At 38.7% G+C, this 18,432-nt stretch overlaps 1 protein-coding gene across 8 annotated transcripts in view; it reads right to left on the bottom strand.

The window, feature by feature from the left end:
* The window catches only part of TRPM6 (transient receptor potential cation channel subfamily M member 6), a 96,710-nt gene that overhangs the window by 31,078 nt on the left and 47,200 nt on the right, over positions 1–18,432 (bottom strand). For 6 of the 8 annotated variants that reach the window (XR_014319398.1, XR_014319399.1, XM_082784012.1 and 3 more), the window contains 10 exons: positions 17,982–18,210; positions 17,226–17,381; positions 14,739–14,873; positions 13,666–13,794; positions 11,220–11,471; positions 10,148–10,322; positions 8,147–8,261; positions 6,418–6,617; positions 3,772–3,904; positions 77–1,218 (listed from right to left, as the gene is read on the bottom strand). Coding sequence is in view for 6 of the 8 variants with exons in the window: in XM_082784012.1 (XP_082640138.1) it covers positions 77–1,218; positions 3,772–3,904; positions 6,418–6,617; positions 8,147–8,261; positions 10,148–10,322; positions 11,220–11,471; positions 13,666–13,794; positions 14,739–14,873; positions 17,226–17,381; positions 17,982–18,210 (2,666 nt within the window). In the remaining 2 variants the exon portion in view is untranslated. The remainder of the gene's footprint in view (positions 1–76; positions 1,219–3,771; positions 3,905–6,417; positions 6,618–8,146; positions 8,262–10,147; positions 10,323–11,219; positions 11,472–13,665; positions 13,795–14,738; positions 14,874–17,225; positions 17,382–17,981; positions 18,211–18,432) is intronic. The other 2 variants (XM_082784010.1, XM_082784011.1) reach the window with 2 other exon arrangements.

The raw sequence follows: 18,432 nt of genomic DNA, 5'->3' as shown, positions 1-18,432 counted from the left end.
CAAAAAAAACATCTTTTAATAATGTCTTGTGTTTCCCAATAAAAGATACTGTAGAGGTACAGCATATTTTTATTACCACCTCTGGCTTTGCAGGTTTTCCCACTTTTCTCTTTTTGAGAGGAAGGTAAGCTGTTGCTCCTGCAGACACCCCAGTTCCTCCAGAGGGGGCTGATCCAAAAGGAGGTATTGTGTTTCGGTTTGTTCTCAGAGATGATGCTGTGCTGTGAGCTGCTGGAGTTGTAAAAGAAGGACTTTGATTCTTTTATCTGGACGTGCCTGGGAGGGCTATCCTTGCAATTGCCATCACAGTTATAGGTGGATTGTATGCACAGGGCCTTCTTCTGTTTCTTTCTTGAGCTGAAAACCCCTTTTTCATCACCTTCAGAGAATCCCCAGTTCACATAACCACCTCCAGTTTCTTCCCTGTCATCACAGCAGGGTATTACATTCTCTCCATCATCCAGTGATGGCTGGAGACCGAGAGGATGATCAGCCTCTACAGCATTAGTCTTTTTTGATGGCAAGTGAATAACAAAGTCCGTCTGGCTCCACTGATAACCTTCTGGCTCTTTATCAATGAGGCTGACACTTTGCATGTTTTGCTGCACTGCAATGCTCCTTTGCAGTTCATCATTGAATACATTTTCCCTGTACTTGGTAGGAGTGCTCGAAAAGGACAAGTTTAAAGTGACATCCTCTGAAAAGGGCCCTCCTTGGTGATCAGGAGGTACCAGCAAAAATTGCCCATATCTAGGGGTTGACTTAGTCTCAGATGAAATGCCTGAAGTGAGAGTGTCACTTTCTATTTCAATCTTCCGAGAGCTGTCTTCTACCACCTTGTTACTTTCAGTCCTCAGTTTGTGGTCTTTGCATTCTGATGACCACTGACTCCTTACCAAGCTCCGTAACAGAGAGGGTGGCATGCTGTAGTAGTGGTACTTCTTGTCATACAAACACTCCAGACTGCTCAGGGTCTTGGAATAGAGCACGTTGCTCCAGCTGTGGGGCAGCTTCCTATAGGATCTACATTTTGTGTCAGCCAGTAAGGCTTCTTCCACCTGCAAGGTGTCTACAGCTGAAAGCACTTTCAGGATGTCCACTGTCAAGGCAGACAAGTCTTGCAAATGTCCTAGCTGACTGTCGAGGGAGATTAAAGACTCCTTGATATAAAATACCTTCTCGTGCACTTCTTTTAGCTGCAGAAACATCTCCTCCACTCTAGACAGAATAAGAAAAGATAATTAAAATATCAAAACACGGATCTTTGGCTCTCTGTGCCAGATGATTAACACATTTTAAAAAGCCAGTATTTAAAACAATCCTTTATATTTTTTCATGTGAATTCCATTCTCATGAACATGTATATTTGATAAAACCCGTCCAGACTTAAAACACGTCATTCGGTATACTGGGCCAAATGGCACTTTGCTCAAAGAGAATCTATCTTAAAAAACATATTTCTACTAATCTGCATTCCATGCCATAGAACTACTAAGCCACGGCCAAGAAGACACAGCTTTGGAAATGCTACATTGTGCATTGCTATGTAAATGCTGTAAAAAGAAGAAAAAAGAAAGAAAAAAAAAAAAAAAAAAAGAAAGAAAGAAACAAAAAGTAAAAATCTGTAAAGTATACTTCCTGTCATCCATTCATCTTTCATTCTTACACTTCTTGTGCAAACATGAGAAGGATAAGGCTTCACCCTACAGATACTATTCCATTTCTCAAATGCTGCTTGAAAACGGTCTTCCCAACAAGCCATATGGCCCATTGGAACAGATTTTTTATGTTTGATGCCACCAAAACCCTCATCTTCAGCCACCAAAAAATAAAATAAAATAAAATAAAATAAAATAAAATAAAATAAAATAAAATAAAATAAAATAAAATAAAATAAAATAATCAGCTTCCAAAAAGCAAAGTTTTTTTTGTTGTTATTGTTTGTTTGTTTGTTTTTGGCTTTGTTTTTATGATCTTCAAATCCCCAGTGAACAGCACAAGAACTTCTTGGACTGGAACAATATCTTTTTAACCAATTCATTATCTTCGTGTTTGCTAAAGATACTCTCTCTGGTGCTCTATCATTAAGACAATGATGAACCAGCTGCAGGCAATATGCAAAAGAAGCTCTCTTCCTTTGTTACCGAATAACATAAAGATGCAGCATTTAACCAACACATTTAACCAACAGCTGAATAAAATCAAATACCATTGTTCCAAAATGTTTTATTCACCTAAAGGAATTTATTGTGTTAATGTTATGCAATGCTAGGAAGTACGTTTTAACTTGGCACTTTGGAAAAAAAAAAATCCCTTTCTAGGTCTATAGCTATCCAGTAAATAAAATCTTCTTGCTGTAATTGATTCTACAGCTTTTGAACAAAAGTATTTATTATATTTCTTCTACAAGGGACATTCATTTTGCTTGTATGTTTTGTCTCAGTATGTAGAAAATAAGACCATGAAAATATAACCATCAAGGGCCTATCTGTATCTAGGCAAAACAAATTTTAGATCAGATCTGTATTGGCATTCAGTAAGACTTTTTACAGTGCTCAGTTTGTTTAATTCTTCCCTTTAAAAGTAATGGCAGCTTTGCCATTGATTTCAATAGAAAGCTAAATTAGGCCAATACTGGAAGCTTTGAAATCCTGTTAATAGTTACATATTGATATTTTGCAAGCCAAGATGGTACAGATAATGCTACACTGGTTATACAGTTATTTTCTTACACAGTTGAGCCTCAGAATAAAACTACGTACTGTATGCCATATTCTGGCACGTCCTCTTGGTGATACCTTCTCTGCAAAAGTGAAAATGTAGAACACCATACTGCACACAGCAAGCAGTTGCCAGTGCGCAGCATTGGTTGGGCCTCCGGGAGAGCAGAGCTTGAACAAAGCTTGAGAGATCCAGCCTGCAGTCACCCAGATGAGTGCAGCAGGAGGGCAGGAGGTGCTTCAGCCACGCAGCAGCAGTTCTCCTGCGGCCTGTGGAGAAGCCCCTGGTGGAGCAGGCTGTCCCCCTGCAGCCCATGGGTCCCACATGGAGCAGATCTCCACGCTGCAGCCCCCCCCATGGGTGGAGGAGCCCCCGGTTGGAGCAGGTGGATGTGGCCTGGAGGAGGCTGTGGCCCATGGAGAGCCCCCACAGGAGCAGGCCCCGGGCCAGAGCTGCAGCCCGTGGAGAGGAGCCCACGCAGGAGCAGGGAGTCTGGGAGGAGCTGTCGCCCACCCATGGGGGACCCGTACTGGAGCAGTTTGCTCCTGGGGGATGGACCCTGTGGTATGGAGCCGTGTGGGAGCAGTGCTTGAAGAGCTGCTACCTATGGGCTGCCCCCGCAGGCTCAGTTCGGGTGGGAGGGACCCCACGTGGCGCAGGGGCAGAGAGGGACTGTACTAAACGCCCTATGTTGTGTCTGTTTTGCCTGTGATGAGAACTGTTGAGTGACCTCCCTGTCCTCATCTCAACCCTTGAGCCCTTTTTCACCATGTTTTCTCTCCCTGTTCATTTGAAGAGCAGAAGTAAGAAAGCTGTGTGGCAGAGCTTAAGTAGCTATCAGTGTGAAACCACTAACCCCATTAACCACACTGCACATGTCCAAGGATGCAATTCTGCCAGCAAGGCTTCCCAGACAGGCCTGATATTCAGTTCAAACAGGTATGTTACTTGTCCATCAAATTAGCATGGTCTACATATGCTACCGCCTCTCAGATTCACAATGGCCATAACTTGTCAAAAAGCATTAAAAGTTTTTGCAGCATAACACACCTTTCTGTTGTCAGGCGGATCCTTTCACTGTCACTGGAACTCAAGCTTTCATTCTTCTCATGAAAATATTTTTCCACACACTGTTCCTCAAAGTCATGTAGTTTCTTCAACTCCTCATCACTTAAGTACAGCTCTGAACAAAGAAGTAGATGTAGGTATTAAGTGTGATGACAAATACAATTGAGTATGTGTCTATGAAAATAGGAAAATGTCAGAACAGGTTTTCTTCTCCTCCCTTGACAAGAATGAAACAGACCTAACTCCATGAAATTTGGACTCATGTATAAAGACCAAACATGCCAAATCGTCTTTGCCCTGCTTGTGAGCTCATTTCAAAGATTTCACTCTGCCTTGGCATTTTCATTCATTTTCCACAGGGTGGCACTGGATCTTCATTGCTAAAAGCAGTTGTTTAATCACACAAAAATTTAAGAAACTTGTCAAGCAATGCATAGGCATATTGAAAGGGAACACAAAGGTATTAAAATGGGAAAATAATAATAATAATAATAATAATAATAATAATAATAATAATAATAATAATAATAACAACAACAACAACAACAACAACAACAACAACAACAACAACCTCACTGAGAAAAGTGCAGGCAAAGTATGAGCCCTCTTCTATCCAAAGACTTTTGGATGTGCTAAGCAGTCTTACAGTTTCCTGGTATCTAACATACCTTGCAAGAAACCCTCCGTGTCAGTCACTTATACTATGCACGCATATAAAAAGAGCAGTGGTACTTCAAAGGCACGCTGATATATCCAGCCATGAAGGAGGAGCTACAGCAGTAAAGCTGCTCAGCATTGATTAGTTGAGCACACTTTTGAACTCTGTAACCACTTGTGAGCATGGCAGATATCTTCAGGGATTCATGTTCAGCAGAGAAAATCCTAAATGAACCATAACCCAAGAAGGGTCTGCTCAGTTCAGTTATTAGGTATCAAGAATGTACACTGCTTCAAAAAGGATAAGGCTGTGTAATACTATATAGTCATGTTCCCCATTTTAGATGAGATTACAGCCCCCAGCCTCTCCACAAGCCCATTCCCCTGCATTGCCCCACCATCCATCAAGACCCACTGATGAGTATTTGTTCCCCATCCTGACACCCTATAGTCCCCTCCTCTCATTGGCTATGGCTGTTCCTGACAGAGAGCTGGAGGCAGTGTGACACGGAGCTGGCATTGCCATGAGGAGGTGTTAGGAATGACCTCGGGACAGAGGAGTCCAGGTCAGGAAGGGTGAAGAAGGTAGGATTAAAGGACAGTGGTGTACCAGTGCACAAAGGAACTAGGGTGCAGTAAGGAAGTAGAAACTCCCATGCTCTCTCCCTGTATCTTCCAACACCAGATCTCCTGTGTCCTCAGGCTCTGCAACTACTTCCTCAGCTTCCACAGGCATCTGTTCCCCGATACAGGAGGCAGCAACAGCACTATGAAGTACTGTACAAGGGCTTGTTCTGGGCATTCATATTGGTATTCGCTGCTATCAAGTAATGTTGACGCACTGACTAACAACCAATCTGAAGCCTAACATTAAGTGCTTATTTTGTGCATAACCAAAGACCTAGCAAGTGGGAGTTTTTTTGTTCTACCAGAGATTCATATAGTCTAGGAGGATTTTCCCCTCACAGCCCTTTATATCTACAAACAGGTTGTGTTACTTGATGCAGAAATGGGTTCTCAAATGTCAGGTTTCACTTCCCCAGACGATGCTGCAGAAGTCAGGAAGGGACTCTGCACTCATGTACTGCATTATATAACAAGCCAGGGACATAAGAGTCCTTTGCTGAAGCATCTTTAATGGGCTGCTAACACCTCATCTCAAAATACCCTGAACTAGCTTACTTAATACATGTGACTCTCATTACAAACGAAACTGAAAGCAGGAGACTGATCTCCATTCAGTGCCTTTTTACTTAAACTGCCATTTATCTTATGAGCCACAGATCCCAACTACCCAAGCTCCAGGGAAAAAAAATATGAAAACTTAATGGTATATGGAGGATACAGGGGGAAGAAGTCATTGAATTGTATCAGAAGAATAAACACAGACTCATCAAAAGTATTTGTCACTCTGGGCTATTAAAAAGGAATTTATGGTCTTTTCAGGATAAATGTACAAAAATGTATGCCTTCAGTGTTGTTTATTTTCTGTCAAAATAAGGTTTTTCTATCATACAGAAAAAGTTAATATCACTTTATTTCAGCTACAAGTTGTAATATATCTATATCACTCCAGCAGGATATGTTTGCAACACCGTCTTGCAAGTCATAGGCTAGCTACGTTGAAAATAGCTATGACTGAGTATGATGTAAGTTAAAACTTGGAGCCAGAGCCTGCCTAAGTTCTTTACTATTACTATCTATATTACGTTTTGATTGATGCACAATATGTAGCAAAGCAAAAGCTAAATAAAAAGCAAAGCATTCCCCTAGTCACTTTTTTTTTTTTTTTTTTTTTTTTTTTCTACAAGACTTCTCAGACAGGCACATCAAATTCTGGTTTGCCAGAAAACAGCCTCCAGGCCAGAAAATCTCTTTCTTTTTGGAGAAACTGAGCTACAAAGTGATGGGAGGCTGACAAAACATTCCTTATAATCTATTCCTGTTTGTCCCCAGTTTAGCTCTGCTTACTCAGTCCAACGTCGCCTTCCTCTTGATCAGACTCATTTGTGGGCCGGTGGTGGAAGATGCGATTTATCAGAAGTCCAATATGGCTCAGGAGAATAAAAGGTGGAGGCAGCCATGGCTTATCATGATAGGTCATAATGTAGCGGTACCGGTTGTACTTCCAGAGCTTGTTTGATATGGATTTCAAATCATAGTAAACATTACTGAGAAGAGAGATAAATGGGAAAGGAAGGTAGAACACTCCTGTGAGGAATCTTCTCAATACAGCAAAAGATGCTTGTCTACAGATCTAATTTGACACTGAAGAAAAGTCTCATCCCTCCAGTGAAGTAAATCAGCTTAGCAACTTTCATTTAACAAAGCAGCAGCATGTGCCTGCAGCTTGTGCACAGAGAATGAGATCTTCAAAGCTGCCTAACAGATTGGGATATCCAATTCCCATTCACTTTAATGGGAACTGGGCAAAAAATATCCCTAAAGTGGCTTTGAAATCTCAACCAGATTATTTAAACTTTAATACATAGCCTATCTGGGAATTCAACATTGTCTGCCTCTTTGGACTGGATTAAATGTGTGAATCAGGCTAAGGGAAGAGTGTTAACAATGCTTCTGCTGCCTTTCAGTGCTTTCCCCCTACAACAAAATACATGCTGCAAAAGGCAGCTACATGAGCAATTCTTCTGTGGGGTACTTTTTGGAGCACTGATATTACTAAATGTGATGCTGGTGTTGCACAGAGTATTTCCTGCACTGTCATAGACCCAAATACAGGAAAGCAACTTTGTGGTTTCTGGCACTTTAATTTCAGTTGCATTGTCATACTCTTCACCCAACATATAATCAAAAAAAAACATCAGCTTTGCTTCTGGGAGTATAATTAAAAATATTGCTTATACCCTTTTTTGGTCCCACTTCTGGAACAATCAAATCACTAAGCAGAAGGTTTAACATATCATCAATGCTGAAGGTTTAAATCTAGAAATAATTCAAATTACAATTTCACAGCTGTGCATTAAAAAAAAAAAATTAATGCCTTGCCACAATTTCAGGAAAGGGATTTCTAATTGGAAGTGGGAATAGAATGAGTTTTGATCATTCAGTTTTCTTGAATATTAATCACTACATTTCTTGATTTGAAAATTTTTTAACCTACAGCTGGCATTTTCTTCCCCAGAAATACTAGAACTCTAAGAAAAAAAAAATTAACTATTTGGGTTACACTGTTCTTTATTAATATTTACACAGAACTTGATTTACTTCAAGGGCTTCCCTCAACCCAAAAGGTTAAAATTACTATAACGACATTGATGAAAGCTTCCTACTCTAGCAGCAGACATTAAAAAGCAGATAGTTCAATACACTACAGTTAGATTTCAGTTCCAGAACATATCAAATTGCACCAAACAATAGGAATTCTTAAACAATTACATAAAGATTATGCTCCTACAATGGCATTACCCTCATTCCCTTAAATTCTCCACTTATCTGCTGACTTAAAACTTGTGCCGCCCTGGGATGAGTATTGTATAGGCTGTCAGCACAACAAATACAATTTTTAGGAACAAAGTACAAATTATGTCAGAGCTGAATTAATGTTCTTTGTTTGCCAAGTGGAGCTGTCTACTGCCACAGAGCCAGGTTCTGTTCAAACTGCAAAACAGTCAACACAGAAGTGTTGGCAGAACATTTATCAGTTGTCTTTGCTTTTGCAGCAATATGGCATGATACCTACTTAAAGAAAGCAATAAGTAAGTTGACCATGATGATGTATTGCACAAAGAGGTAGACAGCTTGGAGGAACGGTGTAAGGAAGGACCCAGGAGGACAGTCTTGATTGGTTTCACAAACTAAAAGGGAAAGACATACAGAGCACCGTTAGCAAGGGAATAGAACAGAGGGCATGTGCAATGGGTTGCCCAGGGAGGTGGTGGAGTCACCTTCCCTGGGGGTGTTTAAGGAAAGTTTGGACATGGTGCTTAGGGACGTGGTTTAGTGGGTGATATTGGTGGTAGGATCTTGGAGGAGATCCAAGATCTTGGAGGTCTTTTCCAACCTTAATGATTCTATGATTCTATATGCTTCTCATCTGCCTGAGCAAGAAAGAGAATAGTCCCAGTTTCTTCCACAGAGATATGTTGTTAAAAGTCTGCCTCTGTGTAAGGAAGATAACTCTTCATAACCCTACTGCCTCATTGTTACCATTTCAATTCAGAAGCTCTAGACACCATTTTATACATATCTTATGACAGTCATTATGACTTTTTGTTAAGTGGAAAATAACACGACTGCAATGTATTTGGGTGTGGTGGCTTTACTCAGGTGGGCAGCCGAGCTCCACCACAACCACTCTCTCACTCCCCCTCTCCTCAAAGAGGAAGGGGGAGAAAATACAACACAGAGAACTCGAGGTTTGAGATTTGCGGGCTGCTGCAGGGAAAAGGCGACTCCAGCTCAGACAGACCCAACATATTGGGGGATGGCACACACTCAAGTAAACTGCAATACAAATCCTAGAGGAAGTGGCAAAGCTTTCTCTGACCCCATTGTGAAACAAATATAGCTACAAGGCTGCTTTATCAGAACTGAAGTATTAATCCTTTATAGCTTCAATAAGATCATATTAATTAACATGCAAATGTACATATGGATAGTTTTGATAGTTCACAGAAACTAAGGGATCCCTTTGTATATTTTTAAACTGCCATAACAACCACTTTTTAATGTTTGTGTTTTCTTAATCAAATATTGCACCTTTGAGGAAATTTTAAAATACGTTGGTAACACAGCAGTCACAAATTCAAGAGATATTCCATGGCATAAAGACTCATTAGAGAAACCTGTCTTATCTGAGAAGTTTCAAATTTCTAAAGGTTTAGCATTACTAGGTGATTAAATGAATTAAACTGTGAAACTTAATGCCATACTTTTATTAAAAATATTTTGACTTATGTAGCCAAGATATGTATCTGTCATGTGACTGTTTCATCAATAATAATGGATGAGGCATCCTTAATTATTTAAGTGAATCAGGTCTAAACTGAACTATGTGTCTTAAGTATCTATATCTATTTGCAAAACTTCTTTTCTATTTTTGAGACTATCTTATTTGCACCCATTGCTTAATAGTATAAATATGACTTCCATCTATATAATGAAATAACCCCTGGAGTTCCTGGTTCTTCTCTGTCACTGTGACAAAGCCAAAGCCATAAGCAAGAAATAACATTTTTCCTATGGTTTTAATCTATTATTTTTATGTTCAGCTGGTTTGTTTGTTTAAGAAGGATGTCATGTAATTCTTACTGTGGTGAAAAATCATTTTTCTCTTTCCTTTTTGCTTTTCTCTTTATTCCGTCTTCCTAATAACCTTTGCAGTCTTTTCTCCAAGAGATCAGCAGCTTAGGACTGTCTCAATTGCAAATTCATTTCACTGACAGAGTCTGACCAAGAATTACCTTGTTATTAGTCCCTATGTTCTAAGCTTTGTAGTATACTTCATTTCAGAAGTTAAATTTGAAAGTTTTAAAGGTTAATCTTCATTTTATACAAAGAAACTAATATTCTCACTTTTATTTGTGCAGTATTGCAAATTAAGACTATATATACACTGGAATAGAAATTGTTTGAGTAAGGGCAAACTTAGTGTGTGGTCAAAATTCTAACAGTCAGAAGTGAACTTGTTTAAGCACATATTAAACGTAAGCTGTTGAGCTGTACTGTGAAAATCACCTACCATCTATTTCTCCAGCATAGACCTCACCAAACATCATCCAGTAGGGTTGAAACACAATATCTCGGGCCAGAGTCCAAGAAGGAGGCTCTTCTGGTGAAAGTATTGCCTTTCGTGACACTCCAAAACTCAACAGGACAATGGCCATCATGACCACAATATAGAACATGTTTGCTGTCTGGACATGGAATAATTAACTGTGTTAATTATATACAAAGGAGACTTACATTTTAGGGTAGAAAATCAGTCATAGCTTTTGCAAATAGCAATACAAAAACAGGCTAACAATCTAATATGCTGGAGGAAAGTAAAACATTTTCTAGAGATTAAAATCAATTCTGGACCAAACAGGCCAGAAGACTTGCCTCTCAAGTCTCACTAAACATCTTAACCAATATTTGAAAAATGCAGAGACCTTGTGGTGGTGATTTTCATTAGTGGCATCTTCATCTAAACTAAGAGTACAGAATAGCAGTTCAAATGAATTTTTCCTTCTAACACTGAATCAGAATTACTATGCAAGACAGAATATAAAAGTATTAATAAGATAGTTCCAATAACTGAGGGAAATTACAGTGGGAATCTGCATATGTCCCTCAAGACTAGGCAGCAGTTCAGCAGCAGTTTTGATACCAAAAGAGAAAAAAATTAACTTTGATCTCAGAGAAATTTTGCCTGCTAAAAATGGGATATAATTATTTGAATCAAAATGTAATATAATAATGAGACGGTTTCCAAGAGCTAGGGGAATTATCTATAGTAGTGAGCCTGTCTGCAAGACACGGTGATTTTTCTTCCTACTATTATCAAGCTGGATCAGAAACTCTACTCAAATACAACCCTTCTCTAAGGAACTAAGTGAAAATGGCTTTTGTGAATAAACTTAAATAATGAATAAATTAGAACTGAAATCTGGTCATCGTCAACTCACAAACAGAAAAAATCAAGGTATTTTCAGGTAACATATTCACTATTGGGTAACATCTACTTTGACCACAATTCTTTTATGTCACTTCTGACAAGCTCCTCAGTAGCTCATGACTACAAGAAAATTGCTCCACAGTGTAATGCTTACCATTTTCCCAATCATTGTCAGATATGGGCCAGCATGCTGATTCACAGCAAAGAGATCAAGGAGACGAGCATACCAAAATATTATATCCAAGCAATAAAGTAGCCGCCCTGCAGTTTGAACTGGGGGTTCAGACCAGCGCAAGCCAAAACCAATCATAAACAGGATGATGGCTATAGAATCAGTAAAATTCCAGTATTCATTAATCCACACCTTCACTTTTTGGCTGAATTTTCCAGGTTCTGAGATAAATACCTGAATAGAATGTGGAAAAAAAATCAAACAAAACAAAACCAAAACCAAAAATATACACAGAATCTCCATTAAAATCACAGATACATTCTTTGACCTTTTCTGTCTGAACAGTTTTGTGATATTTGAAAATGTTTGTTTCTTATTTACTTTTTTACATACTACAAACTGCAATTCATTCTTTATAGAGGTTTGGACTTAATCTATAATGTTTTATTTCTCAACCATGCCACACCAAACAGAATTGCTCTTCCTAAAGAAAAACAAATCCCAAGCCTGAACCTATTCACTGAAGAGTGTGTTCTTCAGCAGAAAAGAACAGGCAGTACAGAACAGCTATCACTATAAATTAATTAATATTTTCTAGAGGACTGATCATGACTTGCAGTAGCCCTTTCAAAAGCCCTGAAGTCATGGAAAGCATCAACCTAACCTTGCTGATGGGGAAACAACTAATGCCTGTTATTGCAGCCTGAAAATATAAAGTAAGATCCTTGTATTGCACCAAGGGCATGCTAAAAAAGGAGTGCTGGCAACTAGGAAGGTAAAGAATGAAACGTTCACTCCTTGAACTGTGAGGTGCCCCAAAGGGATTTTAAGCTTCACTGAGCAAATGTGTGAAGTGGAATCTTTGGGAGGCTGTAAATAAAACCACTGCATGTTGCGTGAATGAGGCTAATTATGCAGTGCTATGTAAGAACACACTGATAAGAATCAAGCAGAGGAGAGATTTTTAAATGTTATGCCCTGATCCTGCAAGAATTTACGCATATGAACACATTCGTGTAAACAAGTGATCCTACTCAATTCAGCTTAACTAACTCATATAAGGAACTAGTTGTAGGATCAGCGCCTAAAGCTTTAAACATTACTTGATACGATCTAGAGAAATGGATATTTGCAATTATATATAACAAGATATATATATATATATATCTTACTTATATACATATATATATATATCTTTTATATATATATATATCTTGTATATATATATCTTGTGTATATATATATATAACAAGAACCTCAGTTAATTAGCTGGACATGTAACACATATTGTCCTACAAAATCTTTGACAGCTGCCCAGAACTAGTACATGAACAAAGAAGATCAAGGAAAAATGAATTTCAAAGTCTCCAAAGAATGTTAATGCTAGAAACAAGAACTGATATCTTCACTGTCCCACCACCAATACAGCGCAACAGCAGAATATCAATCTCCAACATCCTTGATATTTCATATCCTTTTTTCTTTTCCCAATTAGATAATCCTTTATTATTTAACCTCATGCAGCTACAGAACTTCTATGTTCATCCCAAACTTCAATATTTCTGCTGCACCTTAAAATCCCTCACCTCTCTCATAATGATGTTGTAGTCTTCTGAGTGATCTGTTGTAACAGAATCCTTCACTCAGAACTGTGAATACTTTGTTTTATTCTTCTAAAAGTACAGCATTCCAAAGACCATATAAAGGACACCTCACACCGCTGTTGATTACTGCTGCACCAATTTCATGTTGAAGATATGTCTGATCAGATCAAATAATTTGTGAAATATATAGCTGCATTTGTCCCAAGCTTCAGGTCTGAAGTGCAAGGTATGTTCAGAAACTCAGAAATAATTGACTGCAATTAATTGCAATTAATTTTCATTAGAGTATCATTTTTTTCATGCCCAAGCAATCCAGCATTAAAATTTGCTGGCTTTTTTTTTTTTTTTTTTTCAGTTTGTTTCTAGATGGTCAGTTAGACTTGATGGAAAATCTTAGATTGTTCTACATAAAATACCTGATAACAATGCCCACACTCAAAGTAGTACCTAAAGACACATGCTATATTCATTATAGGAAATCTAATGGTCTGGTCCAAGAAAGTAAGAAATGGGTGCCTACAATAGGGTTCCAAAACCCAATTCAGCACAATCACTTTCAAACAAACTGTACGTTACCACTGGCTTACATAGAAATGGAGATTTAGGGACAAACTTCAAGATGTATTTTTAAAGTGCAAGTACTGGTCTTTATATTAAAAAATAAAAATAAAAAAAAAATCACAGAAATAAATACCCTATGTAATTCTTTCCTCTACTAAATTCTCACCAAAGGAAAATTCACAGTTTGGCATTCTCTAGTTTATTTTATTTTCTGATTAATAATACATCCTTTATAGATGAGAAGTGTGAATGGAAAAGCTTACCTCCCTAACTTTTTCAATGGCAGTGCTGAAAATATAAATAATAACAAGCCACTCTTGAACACTCGGTCTTGGTTCCATCTTCACCAACACAGTATAAGTGAAGAGCATGAGAAATGCCATGTATGCCATCTAAAAAATACACAGTATATAATACAGATGCATTAAAAACTCCAACAAATTTCTGCAAACATATTATCAAATAATTACCCCGAATATAAGAAAATATACTTCGAATATAAATATATATTCTAACTACTGGGCCACTTTAAGATTTTTAAGCCCAGCTCTCCCAAGTATTTAATGCAACTAAGCTTAAGCATCATCTGAAAACTGTGTTTTGGTGCTCAAAAGATTGAAGGAGAAAATGAACTATTGTTGTGCATGTTCACCAAGGCCCCAGAGCCATAACAGGAGCCAGACTATTACCTATCTTTCTTTCTAATTATCTATCTAAATGTTAACTATCTGTACACTGTTACATGAATGTAAAGGTACACTTGTGTGAATCACATTTGATTTATCAGTGCCTTCCAAAACACACATAAACACAAACAAACAAAAAAATCAGATGGATAACATATTTAAAAGGCAACAAAACTTCCCATAAACATACCTAAGATGGAGGATTTACAACATACCAATTGGTTGACTACAACCTGTTAAAAGAGTAACAGTTGACAAAAAGTGGCCTGACCCAACAGGCAGCCTGATCTCAAATACCCTAAGTTCTAGTAACATAGAGGTTAGTTATTCAAATTGATTTAATAAATGCAGGGAGAATAAATGCAAATTGATTTAATAAATGCTCTGTAGGAAATAATCTTTTAAAAGAGAGGGAGGGGATCATTGTTGTTGTTTTTTTGTTTGTTTTGTTGTTGTTGTTTTTGTTTGTTTGTTTGTTTTTATGCAGCTGCATGATTTTAGCTGAAAACTTTTCATTAAAATGTCTTCCCATTCTCCACCACTACCAAGTGACTGTAAATCCACGTTGGACAGAGAAAAATTTGCATCAAGTGGTATTCGAAGAATCAGAGGAGAATTCTGGAAATCCAAGTTTTTTTGTGATGACCAACCGTGTGAAACCAGAACTTGACAATTGGTGCATTGTAGAACTCATAGATTTTTCTAGTGCGAGGCAGGTTTCTTTGTCCACCATCTACTCGGCATTCATCAGACTTCTGAGTCACCTTCTCCACATCACAATCCTTCTTAAAAAGGAAATAGCATTTTAAAAGTCAGAAACCATGCTCTATGTTTGCAAAGATTGTGCCATGTTAGAAGAAGGCACAGATGTTTAGGCTTTACTCAAAATATACTATTACTGTAGCTTGATTTTATCTGGCTACAACCATCTCATTATCATTCCCACTTTTCAATTATAAATACCATTTAGAGTTTGGTCTTATGATTACAGGCAATGGCCTGGGTATCAGCAGAATTGAATCCACTCCTGTTTCTGACATACATTTCTCTAAGGCTTTAAGCAAGTCACTTACCTCCCTGTATCTCACCTCCTCTATCTGTAAAGCACAGAAAAATAACAACTCCCAATATGACTTAAGTGTGTAAGCTATAAATCTATTCATATCTGTGGGGCATTCTGAAATAAGTGAATGAGTACCACATCTCAGCTCATTGCACACAGTCTGAATACAGATGCACAGAAAACATCAGGACACTGATGTTTCAAATACAGAATCCAGTTGCTACTTTTGGTGTACTGTATGCCTGATTAGAACATGAGGATGAAATAAGTATTCTCTTACAAAATCAGCCTACAAAAAATACTGGTAACTTCTTTATTATCCTCAATAAATTAAAAACAAAGAAAAAAGCAAACTTGATTCTGCATTCAGTTTGACACTTGTACAAGAACCCTTCTGAAGAAACAAATATCTGAGTTGCTGCTGAAACCTAGGAAAAGGTGCAGAACCCCAGCAGTGGGCAACTGAAAAACAAACAAACAGAAGGAGCTGAAAGAAGCTTTAAGACTTGAAGAGGGAGAGGCCTGGGGAAACTATAGGCAGTTGGGCAGGCCTGAAGGAACCAACCTATCTCATTCATTCTTGTTTTAACATTGGCCAATTGCCATGGCTAATATCAATGCTAAAACTTGTTGATACTGGACACCTGCAGCATAGCAGTTTTGGTGACATGGAGATTTATTCCTACTACACAACATTTCCTTATCAGGGAAAACTGATTTTTTTCCATCATCTTTGACTCAGAAAAGTACTGAAACAGAGAAACACACACAGAATCATCCTGACATATTAACAGCAGATCTGTTGAGGTGAAGTAGACAATTTGTCCCATAAAAGAGTGCAATTTCCAGCTGCAGCAGGTGACTAGAATTTATGACCATGTGTGAAAAATGTTCTGTGTGGCACTTGAAGATTTTTGAAATTTTCTGTACTTTCTTCCCCATTTCATATCAGAGGATTTAAGAAAAGTAGGTCAGCTTTCTGTTTTAAACATCACTCTGTATTAGATAAAATTAGAAGTTAAGGCTATTGCTAGCTCAGAAAGGAAGCAACCCTGTCTGAGGCAGGGCAGAAAAGCACATTACTGTGTTGCTTTCTACCAGACTGCAGGGGGGTCCCTACAGCGAGTAATTACAATTTGCCTTTCCTACATATCATAGCTGTTACCTAATCCCACAGAAAGCATTTTTGAACAGTCAGTTCAGGCACTGCAGGGTGTATGAGCTTCAAGCATTTTCCTGCATCAGGTAGAAAACAGGCGTGGCAATGACAGGTCTGCCATTCTGCAAAAGCCCTTGACAATAATCCACTCTCCTTTATTTTTGCACAAATTGAAAGTTAATGGATAAGGTCCCAATCAATCCATAAAACATATCTGCTGGAGGCAGAGCAAGTAAGATTGCCTGACACATCTCACTTGACAATCATATTTGCACTGGTCAACACCTCACCAACATTTAGCAGTTAGGATCAAAATTCTCTGTGTCTGATGTCTGCCTCCAACTGAAAACTTCTAGAAAATTTCAGTTCAAGGAATGCGTTGTGAAGAATGAAGAAAAGAAAGGACACACAACTCTGCTTAGCAGAAGTGTGGAGGAATTCAGATCTTAATAGGGAAAGATTTCACCTATGCTAGAGATTCTCTACAGTCAGATCTAAGAAGGACTTTCATGCAACGACAGGTCCCCGCAGAGTGCTTCAGGACTCAGTTCAAATGATTAAAACAAAAACAGAGTGCTTCTCTTGTGCTTTAAATGACATCTCTTCTAGCCTCGAGAGAGTCAGAAGAAGAGAGAACCTGTTTTTGAACAAGGACAGCAGAAAATTTGTGCCCTAAAATAATAGCATAACTGACAGTTAATTATAACCTCTTTGTATTCCTGTGAGACTGGGAAGGATATTCTCACTATGACCAATACAGGACAGATGAAGTGACTTGCCCAAGATCCCTCTTGTCTCCATCCCAGCAAGGGATCAAAACCCTACTTGATAATCTGGTTCCAATGTTTCCAGCTGATCAATCCCTCCTCATTCAACAGACCCTGACACATAAATGACAGCTCATCAGAGACTAACCAGAGACAAGACATCTTTAGTGCTGGGTGGGCTCTGATCCCCATGGTACCATGTGAACTGGTGGAAATCTTGAGACTGAGGCACATGAGACATTTCTGCCTTGGTTTTAAACTCCAGCATCAAGATAGTGGGAGGCAGGAGAATACTTACAATGACCTGAAAGAGAAACGCAAGACTCAGGAAATTAATTCAGCAGTGATAGCATAGACCTGAGGCCAAAGTCAGCCATGCATGATGCTGGCACAAACCCATAGCTATTCCTCTGGCCTAGGAGGGAGCCACTGGGGTGGGAATCTCCATGGCACACTCTTATAGCTTCTGAAGTGTGCTGCTCTTGATTGTTTTGTGGCTTTGGAGAGAGTTAGTGGTATCTGGAGATATTGTAGATACCGTTCCCCATGTCTGGAGAGCATTCCTGCCATCAGCAGCTCTGTTGAAAAACCAGCAATGTGGGGCAGCAAGAACAGGTGGGGAGGGACTGGAGGGTGCTGAGGAAATGGGAACAAAGACAGCTCAGGAGCTGTGTTCTTCTAATGCCATCCCCCAGATTCTTTTGCAAAGAAGTAAAACCAACGCCAAGTACTGTCCTCCCTCCCCTGCCTTTCTTTTCTCTCCCAGATGAGTATGCTCCAATCTACATGTATGCTCAAGCACATCTGTCTGAACCTGCATTAGACTAGTTCATAAACACAAATACATGTATAAAACATATAAACAACATCAAATTGCCCCAAAAGCTAAAGTGACTGATGCTACCTTAAACCAGGAGTTCTTCCGCATCTTCAGGCGTCCCATCCACATATCGGTCAGTAGCATCTGTGTGCAAGTATGAGATACAAAAGGCCGCATGCCCACAGACACTGCTAGTTTTAAGCAAGTTGAGTTGCTCCAATTTTTCAGTTCATAGGTCAGCAACTTCATGGCCATCTGTTCATTTTGTTTGAATGCTTTTTCCAGTACATCTAAGGCAAGCTGCCCAAATTCCCTTGAGCAGAAAAGAATTAACGGGGACCAGTCAAAACTCAGAATCACTACTGGTTGGATTGAAAGCTCCATTGGCCAAAGTTCAGCCAAAATACACAGTAAGTATGCCTTTTCCCATTTACCCATTGCTTTATCAATATATTCAGAGAAAAACAGTTTGGTGAGTAAATGTGACTATTTAGTCCTAATCACAAGGTTTAATGTCATCCTCATTTCTATCTTT

The sequence above is a fragment of the Aythya marila genome, assembly GCF_965140915.1.
Source record: "Aythya marila genome assembly, chromosome: Z".
Lineage (NCBI taxonomy): Eukaryota > Metazoa > Chordata > Aves > Anseriformes > Anatidae > Aythya > Aythya marila.
Note: the sequence above shows the minus strand (reverse complement) of the source record. Positions and strands in the feature narration are given on the sequence as shown.